This window comes from Podarcis cretensis (assembly GCF_951804945.1).
Source record: "Podarcis cretensis genome assembly, chromosome: 8".
NCBI classification, from domain to species: domain Eukaryota; kingdom Metazoa; phylum Chordata; class Lepidosauria; order Squamata; family Lacertidae; genus Podarcis; species Podarcis cretensis.
In genome coordinates, this window is record NC_137177.1 from 37,785,467 (window position 1) to 37,802,461 (window position 16,995).

Here is a 16,995-nt window from a genome sequence, read left to right on the forward strand (position 1 = left end):
GAATTCTTTTCCCCCCTAGTGCGCATTGCTTAGTCAACTTTGTATAAGTGTACCACGAGACCAAAAACACTGCAAAACCCAGGCACTTTTAAGATTTCTCTTGGGCCTTCTCTCCTTCCAAAAATATGATTCATTGAGTCTCCTCTCATCATATGACTAAAGAAAGAGTTGAAGGGAAACAACACTTTGCAGAATGGCTGGTGTGCTTTGCTTTGGCCAAGGTTCTTAAATAGCTTATGCTGGATTTATCCCACAGGCTTCAGTGGCACAACTCCAGAGTGAGAGATTTTAGGATTGCAGCTATATATTGTTTTACAGTGAATTACTTTTTAAGAAGGAAGAAGTATTTCCTAACTTCTTAAAAACCTGTGACTACTAATTTAGTGTCTTGATAGTCCTTGCAGTTTTGTGGATGCGAGTTGCTGTTTTTCTAACAGAAGCTGTTAAACAAGAGGTTTTGCATATGCAAAAATAGGGAGCGTATGTTTTGTTCCCCAGTGGTTGCAAAGTACCGTGGAGATAATTGGAGTATCTTCTGGTTCTGTCTGGAGCTGATATAAAGAGAAGGGACTGTGTCTCTCAGTGTTCTACTATTCAGTAGCATTTTAACTTGTTTTGTTTAGGATGCATTGCAGAAGTTAACGGAAATATTAAGTTTAAGTGGAGCTGTTGCTTGCCAGGATGCCTGTCATCCTGCCAAACACCGGAACACAACAGCAGTACTAGGCTGTTTGGCAGAAAAACTTGCAGGTAAGAAGGATTTTTAATGTTTTTATGTAACTGTGGGGGTTATTAACAGGCACCCTGCTTTGTTTTGCTCTAGATTCTCCCCTCCAGTCTCTCTGCTCAGGCCACAGGTGATCTGGTGTAAATATGTTGCATGTAACTCCCATCATTATCAAGAGTACGCCCTCAATATCCTGGGGCAGTGCTTAGAACATTAACTCCCTAATTAAAATCAACGAGTCTTTAAAATGTTTTGTTCAGCTGCACCCAGGCACCCACAGCTGTGGTCTCCAAATCATCAATGATGCCCAGCAGGGTGTCTCCAATGTATTCCTCTACAGTAGGCAACATCTTTTTTAAAAAATAATGCTGGCAACACCAGAAAGCAAAGGGTTCCTCTTTGAAAGTAGTTTCAGGCTGTGTTGTTTTGCTATAATGCACACTTACTGTTATCGGTTACAGTGGGAGGTAGGTTGCAATACACCTTCTGCTCCTCCATTTGAATGCCCCTTAATTAGGGGCAGTAAATACAAGAGGGGTGTACATACTTTGTGTAGCTGGGTCTGGGAAGTGTCCAGTAGGAACAATACTTGGCTGTCACACCTAGCAAAAATTTGTGGGCTCCTGCCTGCATCCAATATACAGCTGACTGCTGGAGGTTAATACTAAAAACAAGGGGATGGATATTACCCTCATGCCATCTTGTGAACTTATCTGTGGAGTCTAACTTTCTGAGATCCTTTTAAGCACAGTATGATTGTATGCTTACCCAAACCCTTGGAACTGCCCCTGTACAATCATCCCTTGCCTTCTGGAGCCAGCACACTGAGTAGGCTTTGCCACCTTTGGTTAAAATTGCACAAGTTACATGTGCTTAAGATGCAATATTACTGTATTTAAAAAAACATTGGCTTTTCCTGCTTAATTTTTTTTTTAAAGCTAAACTAAATATACTTGATTTCTTTCTTTCTTGCACAATGCCTTATGCCTTTAGAGCACAAGATATCAGGGAGGGCAGAGTTGTACATTAAGCTCTTTGGAATTGACTTTTAAAAAACGTAATGCAGCAGCTTCGATGCACGTGTTTCATTTTTAGTGTTCTTGCAGGCCCTGCAAGTGTAGGTTTACTCAGCCAAGGGATCTTGGAATACTTGCTGCAGAGCTTGGTGAGTATCACAATTTAATCCTCCTCTAATGTTGTTCCTCTTTAAATGCTATGTCTTGTGTGTGTGAACATCAGAGGGATCAGGGCCTTGCATTTCATCCTGTTAAGTTTTGGGAGGAAACAGCTCCCAACATGGGGTCAAGCCTTCATCATTGCTGCTGCTGCTGCCACCATCCTCCTTTTTCAGTAGTGAGTGTGTGTTGAGGGGATGCATAGAAATGGGGAGGGGGCATTGCTGAGAGGTAGAGCACATGCCTTGAATGCAGAAGCCCCCCATATCAGAAGGCACAAGTCAGCTTCAGAAGTTGTTCATGTGGCGAAGAGTCATGTGCTCACCTGCACATTTTTTCCTCTGGGCAAGCAGTGAAGAGTAATGTTCCCATCCCACCATCTGTAGGTGGTGGTGTGGATTTGCCCCTCTAGGAGCATTTATAAACTTACAGGCAACTTATTTCTGTTTTTCAAGAAAAAAAGCAATGTATAAAAAGTCTTAAACTAAAACCAACATTGTAAAATAATTACATTGTTCTTTAGTACAATGGAAATTAATTAATTAATGAAAGAATAGAATTTAGAGGCCTCAGATTTGTCTGGAAAGCTTTGAAAGGTTAAAAGAAAGCTTTTTATAATGTGTTGACAGAAATGATAGGAGGTAGAACACGGCCTCCCCTGCCAGACTTAATAGGTGAGAAGAAATTGCTTAGAAATTTCATCCCCTATGTGGCCCGGTTTCAGATGCCACAGTCCTCCAAGCCATGGTTTGGAAGATCAGCAATACATCATCAGCTCCACTCTCCTCAAGTCTCTCACACTCATTTCTTGCTGTGCTTTGGCCTCTAGTTATAGTTTGTTCAGATTCCTGAATCAAGCAGTCCATGATCAGCAGTAGCCTCCAAGCCACAGTTGCCAGATTTGAACATTACAGCAAACTACAGTTAGAGGAAGCCTGAAATTGAAGGAGGCAGTTTGTGGGAGTCAGTGGCTTGTTTTCCGATCCTCTGAGCTGAGCCATGGATATTTCCGTAATCCAGAACAGCTTCCTTCTTCCTTCTGCGTAGGACTTTGTCTTGGTGCTTGGGTCTCTAAAAAAAGCCCTGTAATTAGACCGTTCCTCTTATGACAAGACATGAATGCTTTTGTCTTGAAAGTGCAATGTTTTCCCCTGTATTTGACAAATCGGCTAAAGTTTGTTGTTTTCAGAGGGAATACTGTATCCTTTAATTCTCTTGTTTATCTTAGGAGTTCCAGTCCCACCCAACCGTAATGCTTTTTGCACTAATAGCCCTGGAAAAGTTTGCACAAACAAGTAAGTGAGTTAGCTCAAAATCTATGGGGAAAACACAAGATGGTTCCTAGTAGTCTCTGTGTTGGACTCCCCCCCCCCCATACACACACTTTGTTCATAAGCATGCATGTGGCACTGACAAGATGGCTTAGGCTTGCTCCAAGTGCTATGGAGTTCTTTATTGTGAACCTTCAGAGCCTGACAGCTGTTCTCCCTCCTCTGCTCTCAGGCTCCACCTGAGAATTGGAGGGTATTCTTAGTTGCCTGGAAGCAGCTGAGCATCATGTCTGTTGCAGCTTCCTCTAAAGAGAACACCAAATGACTGTGTGGTGTGGCAGGACTGTTTAGTTGTGCCTGTGGTTTTGCATATCTGTGCATGGTGCTGCCTACAGTCCCAATATCCTGACAAGAGTTGCCTTGTTTTTAATGGATGAACAGGCCCAAGTGGTGCCCAACCAAAGGGCAGAGGGAGATCAAAAATGTTTAGCCTTCAAACAGAGCCCTTTAGTGCTATAAAGTAGGGGTGGGGAGCCTCGGGCCTGGTGGCCAAATACAGTTCTCCAAGCCTCTCTATGTAGCCCTCGGGCCTCTCCCCAGACCACACCCCTTTTCTCCAGCCCTGCTTTCCACCCTCCTTGAGTGCTTTTGCTTGCCTGGGATGCATCTTTGAATTCTGATAAAGCCTGGGTGGAGAATGGAGAGGGGTGTGAGTGTGTAGGATGTTGCCTTCTTGGGCTGAAAAAGTTACCCACCCCTGCCAGATAGTAAGGGTGTGGTGTCAGGAGGGCAGAGAAGAAGAAATGGTGTCTGCAAAGGCCCTCTTGGATGCTTGGAAAGGTGCTTTGCTTAGCTAATCATCACATGGCCAGTGACGTAAGTTCTTCTTTGAGAAAGAGAGAAGAGAAACTAATACTGCTTTTGGATGCTTAGAAAATGATATGTTTAAGCATGAACAAGCTTTGTTTCCGGTGAAGGTTTTTTGACAATCATCACTTTGTGTTACCATTTTAGGTGAAAATAAAATGACAGTTTCTGAAACGTGCATCAGTGACCAGCTAGTCTTGTTAGAGAAATGGACAGATAATTCAGACTACTTAAAACGCCAAGTTGGATTCTGTGCCCAGTGGAGTTTAGACAATCTATGTAAGTAAGAATTTATCTGTGAGATGGGGGTGTTGCTGGTGACATGCTCTGCATTAAAAAATGCAATGTTTTATTTGGTATTTAAGCAAACTTTGACTGCTATGGTGTAATGTAGCTTTCAGAATCCGAAAGTGAAAACTTCCTTGATAAAACCAGCAGTGTTATGTGCATGTACTGCTACTGAATTCGGGTCACTTAACCCAGAGGCAGGATAACTCAAACGTGGAGGAAATTTGGGAAATGTCTTGGGGTAGCTGCCTAACCCTTTAGGGGACCTTTGAACACTCAGAGAACTGATTCTGCCTGCACTTCACAGTGTAGCAGTTTTGTACATTTTAGCCTTGAGGTCAGACAAGTCTGTCAGAGCAATTTTCACAGAGGGAGCTAAGTGAGGTGTACAATTATTATGGGTGTAACTAGTCGTGACTTGCTGTGGAGAGTTTATGGCTCCAAGCAAACATCTGCCTTGCATTGTCCTCCTTCCAGCAGGAAGTGCACTGGTGAAAACCTTGTGCCCAGACACTTTTTAAATCAGTTTAATTTAGCCATCCCTATAGAAAAGTAGTGGGAGACTGTGGCCCACTTCACAAGTTGACCTGAATGTGCTGTTATGCAGCTCACCTTAAGCTCATGGGTGGAAGTTGCAGAGGCCACCAGGAGTGATCTGGAAGCATCCACAAGACAGCAGTAACCACATTGCTGTGGGTAATATATGAAAGAAATCCATGGTGATTATAGGCTTCTGCTTCTGCCACCATTGTGTTCTCTTTGGGTTGCAACTTCCCTTGAGTCTAGAATCTAGTCTCTGGCAAAAGCTTGGTTGCTGTTCAAAGTCTAAAAATAGGAATGTCTTTAAGGGGGGAAAGTCCTTAAAATTTGGACTCATTTGGCCTTGATGCAGCAGCCCACTTGTTAGTGGGAGTAAGTCACAGGTAACATTTGAATACTTGTGCTCATGAAAGAGCTACACTGACTTTCAGTAAGTTCCTGCGTTCAATCTAAAGGCCTGGTTATAACCTTTTAAAGGTCTAAATCAGGGGTGGGAAATCATTTTTGACTCCATAGGCCAGACCCTAATCAGGATCTGACTTGCAGGCCAAATTTGACAGGTGGGCAGGGCCTTTTACAAGTCTCTTTCTCTAAGCCCCCAATTGCAGGGGCTTAAAAGGGGAATAGGAAGAGGCTTGGAAAATGCAGGAGCTGTTTCAGAGCCTTTGCAAAAAGGCTCTTTGAAGTAGTGTGTAAGCAGGGCTTGCTATAAGTGTTGAGCAGCTCACTGGTGTTTGCAGCAAGCCCCAGTTTGCGCAGGGATTGGCTACAGTACAGTGTTCCCAATGTGGAATTTCACCAGTGCTTGCTGTCACCATTGATCAGCGCAGATAGCAAGGCTCGCTTGTCAGGGAAGAGTCAGGAGCACCCTTTGAGGCTCCCAATTGTTCATTTGCAGCTGCATATCAACCTGCTCCCCAGCTGACATCATAAGCGACATCAGATGTGAAAAGGGTGGGCATGGTTCGAGGAAAACTGCCTTTCAGGCCAAATTGGATCCAGCCTTATTTGGGCCTTGCACCCAATCTTTCACATGCCTGTACTAGAGGGTGGTCTGTCGGATAGTCCCTTTAATGAAGAAGTTCCCATTTCCTGCCCATCACCCCTCCTCAGTGTTCTGAGAATTTCAATATCCCATCTTTGACAAGTGTAGCAAAAATTCCATTTAATGAATGAAATATAGTGACAATTTAATTTATTATTTGTATAAATTTAACTTTATTCTAACTGGTAACGTATCTAATGTGTTCCCTGATTGGGGGCTTCCTTCTCGGTCAAATTCCAGACCATTTGATCAAATTGGGTAACTAACACTCTGCAGTAAGAGTCGCATCAGGTGAGCAGATACATTTGATTGCCAGGTCCATGTTTTGCAATATTGGGACTTCTACTACAGTTACAACTTCTAAATATGTAATTTTGCAGTTTTGAAAGAAGGCAGGCAGTTTACATACGAGAAAGTTGACTTGACCAACATAAATGCCATGCTGAATAGTAATGATGTCAGTGAATACCTTAAGATTTCACCACGTGGGTTGGAGGTAAGTTTTGGTGCTTAATTCCATCATATTTTTATGTCTTCTACACTTCCCCAAACAGTAAGAAGTTTCAGAATAGCACTATTTGGGTTTCATTTCCCTTTGGAAGAGAGGACACTAGAGGCTTCACTCTCTTTGAGATAATAATATAGGCCGTAAGTCAAACCAAGCCATTTTTATATGTGGGGTTTTTTTTAATAAACCTAGCTGAAATAGCAGAAAGAGAGGAAGTTTAGCAAGACGTTTTAATCAATGATTAATAAGGTTGTGAGATCAAAGGGGATACAGTAAGACTTACAAATCCTGTTTCAGAATGTAGCTATTGGTGATCCTGGTGAACTTATTAAAATGGACTACAAAGCCTGCATTCAGGATCTGGAATATACATATCACAACCCTGTATCACTTGCTATCAATTTGAGAAATAATTACTGGTTTGCATTATTTGCAAATATGCAAACAAAGCATAAGGGAGGGAAAGCAGGAGCCCCTCCTGCAAGGCAGCATTGGATTCCCAGAGAGTCATGTGCATAGCACACTCAAGGCTCCACCTGACTTTGTTGCAGACTCCAGACATAAATTTTCAGCTCTCTGTGTTTGCAGAACAAAACAACAAAACAAAAGCAAGGCTTTTTCAGACCACACCTGCAGGGCACTTAGTCTCACATCTTCACCCCTGCAGGTGAGTTACCTATTCAGTATTAAATGTAGAATCGGTTTCTTCTGAAATATGAGCCTGCTGCCTTAAAATGGAGCTGAGAACTTACAAGGATTTAAATTCCTCCTGCTAGGGCCAGGTAGCTTTGGAAGGCAAGCATTTATTTATTTTTCTTTTGGTTTGTTCATTAGGCCCGATGTGATGCGTCGTCTTTTGAAAGTGTTCGATGTACTTTCTGTGTGGATTCTGGAGTTTGGTACTATGAAGTCACAGCCATTACTTCTGGGGTGATGCAGATAGGATGGGCTACCAAAGACAGCAAATTCCTCAATCATGTAAGTGCCACTTTCTGCCATAGGAACCTACTCATTAAGTTGGATCAGCCTTGGAGTCTCTTTTCTGGGTCCCTTTCACCTTTGGAAGAGAGGCAGATGGAAACCAGATAGAAGGCCTTCATTGGGGCACTAAACTTGTGGAACTAACCTGCTTGGAGATGTTAACTTGGTTCCAGCACTGACATCTTTGCAGAAGCCATGTGAAGATTCTGATTTTTCTTGCAACTTTTGGTTTAAATGGGCCCTCCAGATGTTTTGGGCTGCAGCTCCCATCAGCCCCAATCAGCACAGGTTGGCAAAAGTTGCAGTATACAATTACAGGGAAGGTGTTTCACTGAAGTAAAAATGTTGTATAGGGTTAGATGCAAATACCTTGATATGGTGGGGAGAGTTGGCATTGCTGGAGAAGAAGGTAGATGAGAGCCTTTCTTCACCTTCCCCAGCAGCACAACTGTACATTTAACTGTATTTTAGTTATCAGTTATTGCACAGCACTTTGATGCCAAAATGTGCACTGGTGTTTGGTGCAATGAATGGTGTGGATGGGATTTTCTTAATCTTAAGCAGGAGAGCCAGAATATCCCACCTGTTTGCATGCTCCCTCCTCTTCTCTCCTGCACAAATCCAGCATAAATTCAGTTGTAGCATTGCATTTGCACCAAATTTAGCTTTTGACTAGGTTTTAAAGGTGATTTTGCAATTTCAGAAAGTGTCAGAGAGCTATACACAACAAGGAAGCCATAGCCTATGGATCTTTCCCCTTCTGGAATTCACCCAGTGTATGATCACACAGCAGGAAGCAACTCTGGGTGAGAGAAGCCCTGAGTCTGTACTTGCAAGAGGGCATAAATGTGCCCAGTGTAGTCCAACAGTGGACCACATATTCCAACCTGCATTCAGATCTCACCCTTGTTAAGAAAAAACATATTGATACCCCCCATGTGCCCATAGCTATGCAAAATGGTTGAGAAGCTTTAAAAACAAGATTCCCACAAGTATTGTCATGTCTCAAGAAAAATAAATGCTGTATTTTATCTTCCCTGAAGGAAGGTTACGGTATCGGGGACGATGAGTACTCCTGTGCATACGATGGCTGCCGGCAGCTGATCTGGTATAATGCCAGAAGTAAACCACATTCCCACCCGTGCTGGAAGGAAGGTACTCCACCCAACTTGTTGCAGTTGTTGCTGTTGTCGTCTTCATTTGCTGGGAAATTGTTCTAGCACTCCCCAGAGGAGAGCAAATCTGCCAATTTAGTAGCCTAGAATCCCTTCTACTTTGTCTTCTACCATTGTAGGTCACTGTAAGTGAAGAGTCATTTTCATCCCTTCGCAGCAGCCTTCTGAGGGCCATATGCCATTGGTCGGTGGGACCAGAAGCAAAAGTGGACAGAGCCTACCTTTGTGCAGTAGGCTAGCTTCTACACACACACTTCTCTCTGTCGTCCATCCGGGCAGGCCAGAGTCCAAGGTTCACCAGAGTTCAAGGACACATTCCAGCTAGGCAGAAACACTAGGAGAGCATGGAACAAAGCCAGTGAGGGCCATGGCCTAGGGAAAGGAAGGTATGGCTGGCACATGTATGTGGCCTGCAAAGAGTCCCGAGTGTCATGGAAGAGGGTCACATTTGGGCCTCCCAGGCATGAGGTCTCCTGTCAGATTGGTAAAGCTAGGCTGCACACTTTTTTCAGTCCTCACTACATGCAGGAATGGTTTTGTATGGGAGGAGCATTCAACTGTCCAGTTCTCCACCTATAACCTGAAGTGGGGCAATCTAGGAAAAGGCTTTTGTTGTTGGATTCCGCTGAACTAGTTCTAAGTTGGGATCCTTCCATGCCACTGAAGGAGAAACAAGTGTAACCAGGAAAGGATCATGACTGAAATTGAATTTTTGGACAATGGAACAGATGGCCCAGGGATCCAAGGGGTCTCTTTCCCAGGTGGTTCTTTCGGGACATATCCATACATCAGCTTCCTGTGCTTTTAGCTCAGTGCTTTAGCAGTAAACTAGAAGCACAGGAAGCCTTTCCTGGAAAAACCAAATGTCCCCTCTCCCTTCAAATGTCCCCACAGACCCCACACAGACATTCTTATTGCTACTCTCACTGCCAGTCATGCAAATTACACATCCAGTATGGAGATCAACATGCTATCTGGGGTGAAGACTGCAGAGGAGCAGCATGATATGTACATGTTGGTGCCTGCACTGCAAACTCAAGGCACAACTGCATTTTTCAGAGCATATTTACAACATGTTTACTTTTGTTTCTGATGTGCATCCAGTCCCTGCGGTCAATGTTTTAATGTGCTTCTGTTCATCTTGATCTTCTCTGCATTATGTGGAATCTATGCAGCATCAATTCATCCTGCATTTGGGGGGAAAGGAGCACAAAGTTTCCTTCCTCCTTCCAGTTACAAACTCTTACCTAGCTTCCTAATTACTTAAATTTGAGAAAATGCTGAAGATGATTCTGAGCAGGCGTAACGCTGGCTCCCTGCAAAATGTATTGCATTTGTAAATCAGGAGTCAGCCTCCAGAACATATTTATTTTTTATTTCATAAAATGTTTACAAAACAAAAACTCAAAGTAGTTTACAAAAAGATTTTTTTAAAACCCAGTAACAAGTTGCAACAATAGTTTAAAACTTACGAAAAGTTCAAATACTAATGTCTGCTTCTTTTCCCTCTTGTGTGAATTCTCCCCTCTACAGCTTTAATCATAGTTTAGAGCAGGGGTCAGCAAACTTTTTCAGCAGGGGGCCAGTCCACTGTCCCTCAGACCTTGTGGGGGGCCAGATTATATTTTGGAGAAAAAATGAACAAATTCTATGCCCCACAAATATCCCAGAGATGCATTTTAAATAAAAGCACACATACTACTCATGTAAAAACAAGCTGATTCCCAGACCGTCCACAGGCCAGATTTAGAAGGCAGTTGGACCAAATCTGGCCCCCGGGCCTTAGTTTGCCTGCCCATGGTTTAGAGTTACAGGTGTTATAACCCTACTTGGTGCTAACCAGAGTTCTCTTCTTAACCATGGTTTGAAGACAGTTTACCAGCCCTGGTTAAGATTGAGCTTGGTTTTTTTAACCATTGTTATTGTAAACTGTAAACCATAGTTAAAGCTACTGAGGGAAGTGACATGGGATTCATGTCAGGGAGAAGCCTCCATTCCCAAAGTTGGTTTTCAGTTTGCAAACCACAGTGTGCAGAAATCAGTGCTATATCCTCATCAGGCCTTTGAATACTTTCTGCAAGGTTTCAGGATTAAAGACAACATAAAGGAGGAGAGGAGGCATTTAAACAAGGGTTGGATGGCCCTCTGTCAGGGATTCTTTAGCTGTGATTCCTGCATTGCAGGCAGTTGCACTAGATGACCCTTGGTGTACCTTCTAACTCTACAATTATATGAAAAGGGACTGGTATAAGTTTACTCACATGTAGAGGTTGTTCCCCACCCACTGCATATACCAAGTCACTATTGTGGGGTGGGTTGTTAAACAGATCTCCAACAACCCTGTGTTTTTTCTTATATATGACTTCAGGTGATACAATAGGATTTTTGCTGGACCTACAAGACAAGAAAATGATCTTTTATTTAAATGGGAACCAGCTTCCTGCTGAGAAGCAAGTCTTTTCTTCTGCTGTGTAAGTATGTGGCCCTTGTGAAAGCAGTGAAAAATTAATAGCAAGCTTTTAAGACCCAGATAACAATAAAATTAAGTCAAAAAGGCCAGGGGAACATAAAACCACACTTGCCAGATGCCATAAGAACAACAGAATAGGGTTCCAGATGGACCTCTTTGTGGAGAGCATTCCATAACTGAGGTGCCACCATTGAGAAGACTTTCTCTCTGGGAGGCACCTGCCTCACCTAAGATATGGGGTACCTGGGGAAGGCCCTCAACAAAACATATACCGTATTTTTCGCACCATAGCCCCGCGCGCGCTCTCCCGGGTGGAGAGGTGGCGCGTGGCTATAGAGGCTCCTGCCATAGCTGCGTGTCACCTCTCCAGCCGGGAGAGAGTCGCGGGGGCTTCTTTAGCCCCGCGCGCGCTCTCCCAGCGGCTGGAGAGATGGTGCGCGGCTAAAGAGGCTGCTGCAATAGCTGCGTGTCACTTCTCCAGCCGGGAGAGGGTAAGCGGGGCTTCTTTAGCCCGAGCGCGCTCTCCCGGCTAGAGAGGTGGCGCATGGCTATAGAGGCTCCTGCCCTAGCCGCGCGTCACCTCTCCAGCCGGCAGAGGGTCGCGGGGCTATGCTGTCTTCGCTCCATAGGACGCACACACATTCCCCCTTCATTTTTGAAGGGGAAAAAGTGTGTCCTATGGTGCGAAAAATACAGTAGATTAGATACAGAGACAGGTGGCTCTTCATATACCCTGGTATTAAGCCATAAACAGTTTTAAAGGTCAAAGCCAACATGTTGACTCAACGACTGGATGCCAGTTCAACTAGTGCAACACCTGTATAATATGATTGTAATGCCAGTTTCAGTTAGTAATCTTGCTGTCAATAGAACTTAGCATTTACTTATTGCTTTTATATCCCACCTTTCCTCTAAGAAGCTTGTAGTGGCTTACACACGCCTCCCACTTCCATTTTATCATCACAACAACTCTGAGGTAGGTTAGGCTGAGACAGAGTGACTGACTCAAGGTTGCCCAGTGCGCTTCATGGCTAAATTGAATATGAAAACTGGTCAATCACATCCTAGTCTAGTACTCTAACCACTACACTACTCTGGCTCCAGCATTGTTTCCAAAAAGTCTTCAAAGGCAGCGCTACATGGAATGGGTTACAGTAGTCTTAAATTGTAGATTGCCAGAACATGGCTCATAGATGCTTTGCTATCTCTGTCCAGGTACAGCAGGCCCACCAGCCTAAGCTGATAAAAGCCACTCGGTGCCACAGGAGCAAACTCGTGGATCTCAAGCAACCTCCCCAAGCTGTCTAACCCTGTTGCTTCAGGGGGAGCACAGTCCTGTGTATTACAAGATGAACATTGCTTCCCTGAATTGATATGATTTGATAATAGACTGTTTGAAACTATACCTCTTCCCTTCCCCCAAGCATTGTTGAACTGCTATAACCTTGGAGAATGCCCACAAACATTCTAATTGCTCAGGAGGAATGCGTTGACAAATCTGCAGTGGTAGATTGACCATGCTGGAGACTAGAGTAAATCCCAGAAGCTGGATAGTTGAAAGAGTAGGGACAGAGTGAGCAGTGTGCTCATAAGCAGAGTCGTTATGTAAAGAGGTTTGAGAGGCAAATTACTCAGTGGACCAAGAAGTGGAAATCTGAGTGAGCTAAGAGTGGAATTCAGGCTGGGTATTGGAGGCAGGCAGGGAACAGATATGCAAGGGGCCTGTTTGAAGTGGCATGTTAAGGATCCAAGCAAACCTGGGAAGGGGGGCGTTCTTTAGTCTGCAACCCATCTACTTGGGCTAGCCAGCCCTTCCTATCCCTAACTAGAAAACAAGCCATGACTTGTAGTAAAGACAGCATGGTGTTGTGGTTAGTGTGTTGGACTAGGACCTTGGAGACAAGGCTTCAAATCCCCACTTGGCCATGAAGCTCACTGGGTGACCTTGGACCAATCCGTTCTGCACACCTGGATGATTCTACAAGTCATGGGTATTTCTCAGTCTAATACAAAGTGGCACTGTGTGTCAGATGCTTTGCATGGTGGTGTTCTAATAATATTCTCCCTTGACTTTGCAGGTCTGGCTTCTTCCCTGCAGCTAGTTTCATGTCTTATCAACAGTGTGAGTTCAACTTTGGAGCAAAACCTTTCAAATATCCACCATCAGCTAAATTTAGCACCTTTAATGACTATGCCTTCTTGACAGCAGAAGAGAAAATCATTTTACCAAGGTAATATTTTCTACTTGTCAGTGCATGGAACTGAAAGCCGAGATTACAGTCTTGTTCTTTGTAGGTTTTGACCCATCTGGATATGATAAATAAAGGGTATCCTGTGAAGTTTTATCAAAAGCCTGTAGTTTCACACACTGCGGCCTTTCACAATGGAAGAACCACTTAACCTCGGGACTGTTTTGTGTGTTGATTGTAGAAAATGCAGCTTGAAAATGTAATGTGGGAAATGCTGGATACCTGTCATTCTGAGAGTTGTATCCAGGGCAAACTTAGGTGCAGATTATTCCATGAGAATGAATCATGTAAACAAAAGCCAACTTTCATAGATTAGATTAGTTCTGTGCAATTTATCCAGTTTCTGTGATTCAGGTTTTTGAATAACATCTGAAGTTTTGTTGATTGGTTTATCAGGGGAATGAGAGAAAGGCTAGTTGGGAGGGGGAGCTTTCCAACTATAAGGAGTAACAACTTCTTCCAGCGGTGGTAGCTTTAAATGAGAAGTTTAGATCTTCCAGATGCCCAATTTCATGCTTAGTATCAAATCTGTGTGCTTGTTTGATAAACTAGTGGATATGCAGAGCATTAATTCTGCAGAGGCCTTACTTAACAGAATTAAATGAATTGTTAATTGAATTTGTTGTTGTTTCCATTGCTGCACATACTAATTCACAGATATTAAGCTGAGATTCATTGTCATGTAAGGTGATCATGTCCCTAGCCAAATACATTTGATATGAGCAGGATCCCTTGAAATTGTTTCTTTGAACTGAATATATAAATAGTATTTTTCTCCTGCTGATTTTTCCTCTTCAGACATAGACGACTGGCCTTGCTAAAACAAGTGAGCATTCGAGAGAATTGCTGCACTCTTTGCTGCGATGAAATAGCAGACACAGAACTCAGGCCATGTGGTCACAGGTATGGTGGATAATTATTCCTTTTATCATGGTTTTGTAGCTTCCCCTGTCTTACATGCCCTAGTATGATAAGCTGTAATTGGTCTTGGAGGGATTATTTATTTATTTATTAAATTTGTATACTGCCCTTCATCCAAGGTATACAGGGCGGATCACAACATAAAAATTTAAAATGGGAAGACAAAATATACAATAAAACAAAAACCAATAAACGCCCCCTCTCACAAACACATTTAAAAGACTATACAGGTTATATATTCTAAAAGGTGAATTAAAAATACTATTATTAATTATTTATAACATTATTATTGTTGTTGTTGTTGTTGTTGATGATTTTCTATTGTGTAAAGCTTTGCAATCCAGGTTAGACCTGGTCTGCATATGTAGTAGGATGAGGTGGTAGAAGGGATTCTGCCAGTTCAGGCTGCAGGTGAGGAATGTCACTTTTGTTTTTTCTTCATCATCAAGAGGGGAAGCCAGCAAAGAACAACAAGCACAGCAAGGAGGAGATGTTCCAGATCAGCCTGTTTCCTGCTGTACTAGGTTTCTACTTGCAGGGATTTTGTTGTTGTTACTGCTGCTATACCTGCAGTATGACGTGGTACTGTCCAAGCTTCTCCCTCAAGATTCTACTACCCACCTTATTCCCCCACTGCTTCATGTGTACATAAACCCTATAAGTCTTGAGGCAACAAAGATGATGGATTTTACTGCTTAGAATATGTGCATTGTCTCTGTACTATTAACTGTCTACAACAAAATTAGCATTGGCAAATCATGCGAGTTGTGACACACCCACCTGCCCATTCAGTGTTCCTGTGGAGAACTACATGACATAAGTTGCATCCATGCTCAGAGTGGTCCCATGAAATAAATAGGCACGACTAGCTTTGTTCCATTATTTTCATAATAATAATAATAATAATAATAATTTTATTATTTATACCCCGCCCATCTGGCTGGGCTTCCCCAGCCACTCTGGGCGGCTTCCAAAAAAATATTAAAATACTATAACACATCAAACATTAAAAGCTTCCCTAAACAGGACTGCCTTCAGATGTCTTCTAAAAGTCTGGTAGTTGTTGTTCTCTTTGACATCTGGTGGGTCTACCTGGATTAAAAGCTATTTGGATACATCTCCATTCCCACAACAAAAATGAATTGTTTGTTTGTTTTTTAAAAAGTGCAAATACATTTCTGTTGTTCCTGATGAAGAGTTCTGTGTAACTTAAATGTTTGCATACTATTGCCTGGACAGAAGTTGCTCTAGTAACCCATCTTATATCGTTGTCCTTCTTTTAGTGACTTGTGCATGGAGTGTGCCTTGCAACTAGAGACCTGCCCTTTGTGTCGGCAAGAAATACAGACTCGGGTCCGACAGATCGCTCACATTTCATGACACGTGGGGAACTGTATCTCGTGAACTTCCCTCTGATCCATTCCATTCAGTGCTAGAAGGGAGAAAGGCAGCTCTGACCGAGCCACACACGAGCTGAGAGCCCGAACTGTGGCCCACTTTCATGCTGAACAGTAGACGGAAACCTGTTAAGTCGCCCTGCTGCCTCAGAGCTGTGGAATGTTCTTTTAGCAGAAATGAAAGTTGGTGGTGAGACTTGAGCTACCTGTTGGTTTGTCTCCGACCAAGGTGGCTGGAGAGTCTGCCTCTTAAGTTTGTCCCCTGTCCACTCTTCCCATTTCCTTTCTTCCGCTGCTCCTTCCACTTGCCCATCACATGTCAACAGTTTTGCACTGGAAACACAAGGCTCATAATCTCCTCTAATGGGGGCATATCTGTCTTCTAAAGCCTTTATTTCAGCAGCCGTCACACATTTAAAAACAACACCAATATTTCTTGGTCAATGTAGCTTCCTGCTGGTCAGAGACCCTCTGTATTTTGGACTGTTGACCTGAAAATGTTCAGACTTGAATTCTACATGAAGAAACTGATTTGTAAAGGAGGTGTTGAGATTCTAGAAGAATCCAAATTTTTTTTGATAACTCTGTGATTCCAAAGAACATTGATTCTTCCACTACCACCACCTTTTTTTTAAACTGCAGAAAACTGCATTTTCATTCATAGTGTTTCTAGTTCCTTCAATTTCAGTACCTACATTGTTGTCAAAAAAGAAGTGATTTTTCAGGAGGGATTCTTATAACTACAGTGCCAGACTGAAGATAGCTTGTTATTCTGGGTATTTTAAAAGGTACCATTGATTTCTCTCTCTCTCTTTTTAAATTCAGTATTTGTTCTTGCAAGTTCTGTACGTTTTGAAAGTATTGAGCTATAGAACTCAAGATCGGGAAAGAAAATGTGGAGAAACTCTGTTAATATTGTTTTGAAAGAAATACATGTTGTTTGAATAGCAAGTCAGCCTAGGTTGACTAAACTACCATTTCATTTACATAGGCTCTAACAAACTTAGTCTGCCAAGCTCATGCCTATCCACTTGGCAAAATGTGGGAAGGAGGAACACACAGTGAAACTAGGGTTGCACAAACCAATATCCAAAAGCTCATGGGGCAATGTGCATATTGTTCCTCTGTGCAAGTGCAGAAAAATCACTGAAATCAGCTGTGTGAGAATCTCAGCCTTAAAAGAAAGTAAGTTTTTAGTTATGGTTGCAAGGTACCTTTGAAAGGGTATGTGAATAATGTCTGTTGAATTCTTAAGATGTCTAGACATTGTTGAATCACATTTCCAGTGGTTCAGGATGGGGCTTCAGTTTCCCATCTTAATTTATAGAGTGCTGAATCCAGCTTTTCTTGATTCATTAAAAACAAAAAGCAGTTGCAACAA

General features: G+C 42.8%; 1 protein-coding gene across 2 annotated transcripts in view; it reads left to right on the plus strand.

The window, feature by feature from the left end:
* RSPRY1 (ring finger and SPRY domain containing 1) overlaps nt 1-16,995 on the plus strand; it is a 38,186-nt gene extending 21,191 nt beyond the window's left edge. For both annotated transcript variants that reach the window (XM_079988429.1, XM_079988428.1), the window contains 11 exons: nt 624-750; nt 1,834-1,892; nt 3,131-3,197; nt 4,188-4,319; nt 6,294-6,409; nt 7,256-7,399; nt 8,446-8,557; nt 10,946-11,048; nt 13,126-13,278; nt 14,095-14,199; nt 15,501-16,995. In XM_079988429.1, the coding sequence (XP_079844555.1) occupies nt 624-750; nt 1,834-1,892; nt 3,131-3,197; nt 4,188-4,319; nt 6,294-6,409; nt 7,256-7,399; nt 8,446-8,557; nt 10,946-11,048; nt 13,126-13,278; nt 14,095-14,199; nt 15,501-15,597 (1,215 nt within the window). In that variant the 3' untranslated portion in view covers nt 15,598-16,995. The remainder of the gene's footprint in view (nt 1-623; nt 751-1,833; nt 1,893-3,130; nt 3,198-4,187; nt 4,320-6,293; nt 6,410-7,255; nt 7,400-8,445; nt 8,558-10,945; nt 11,049-13,125; nt 13,279-14,094; nt 14,200-15,500) is intronic.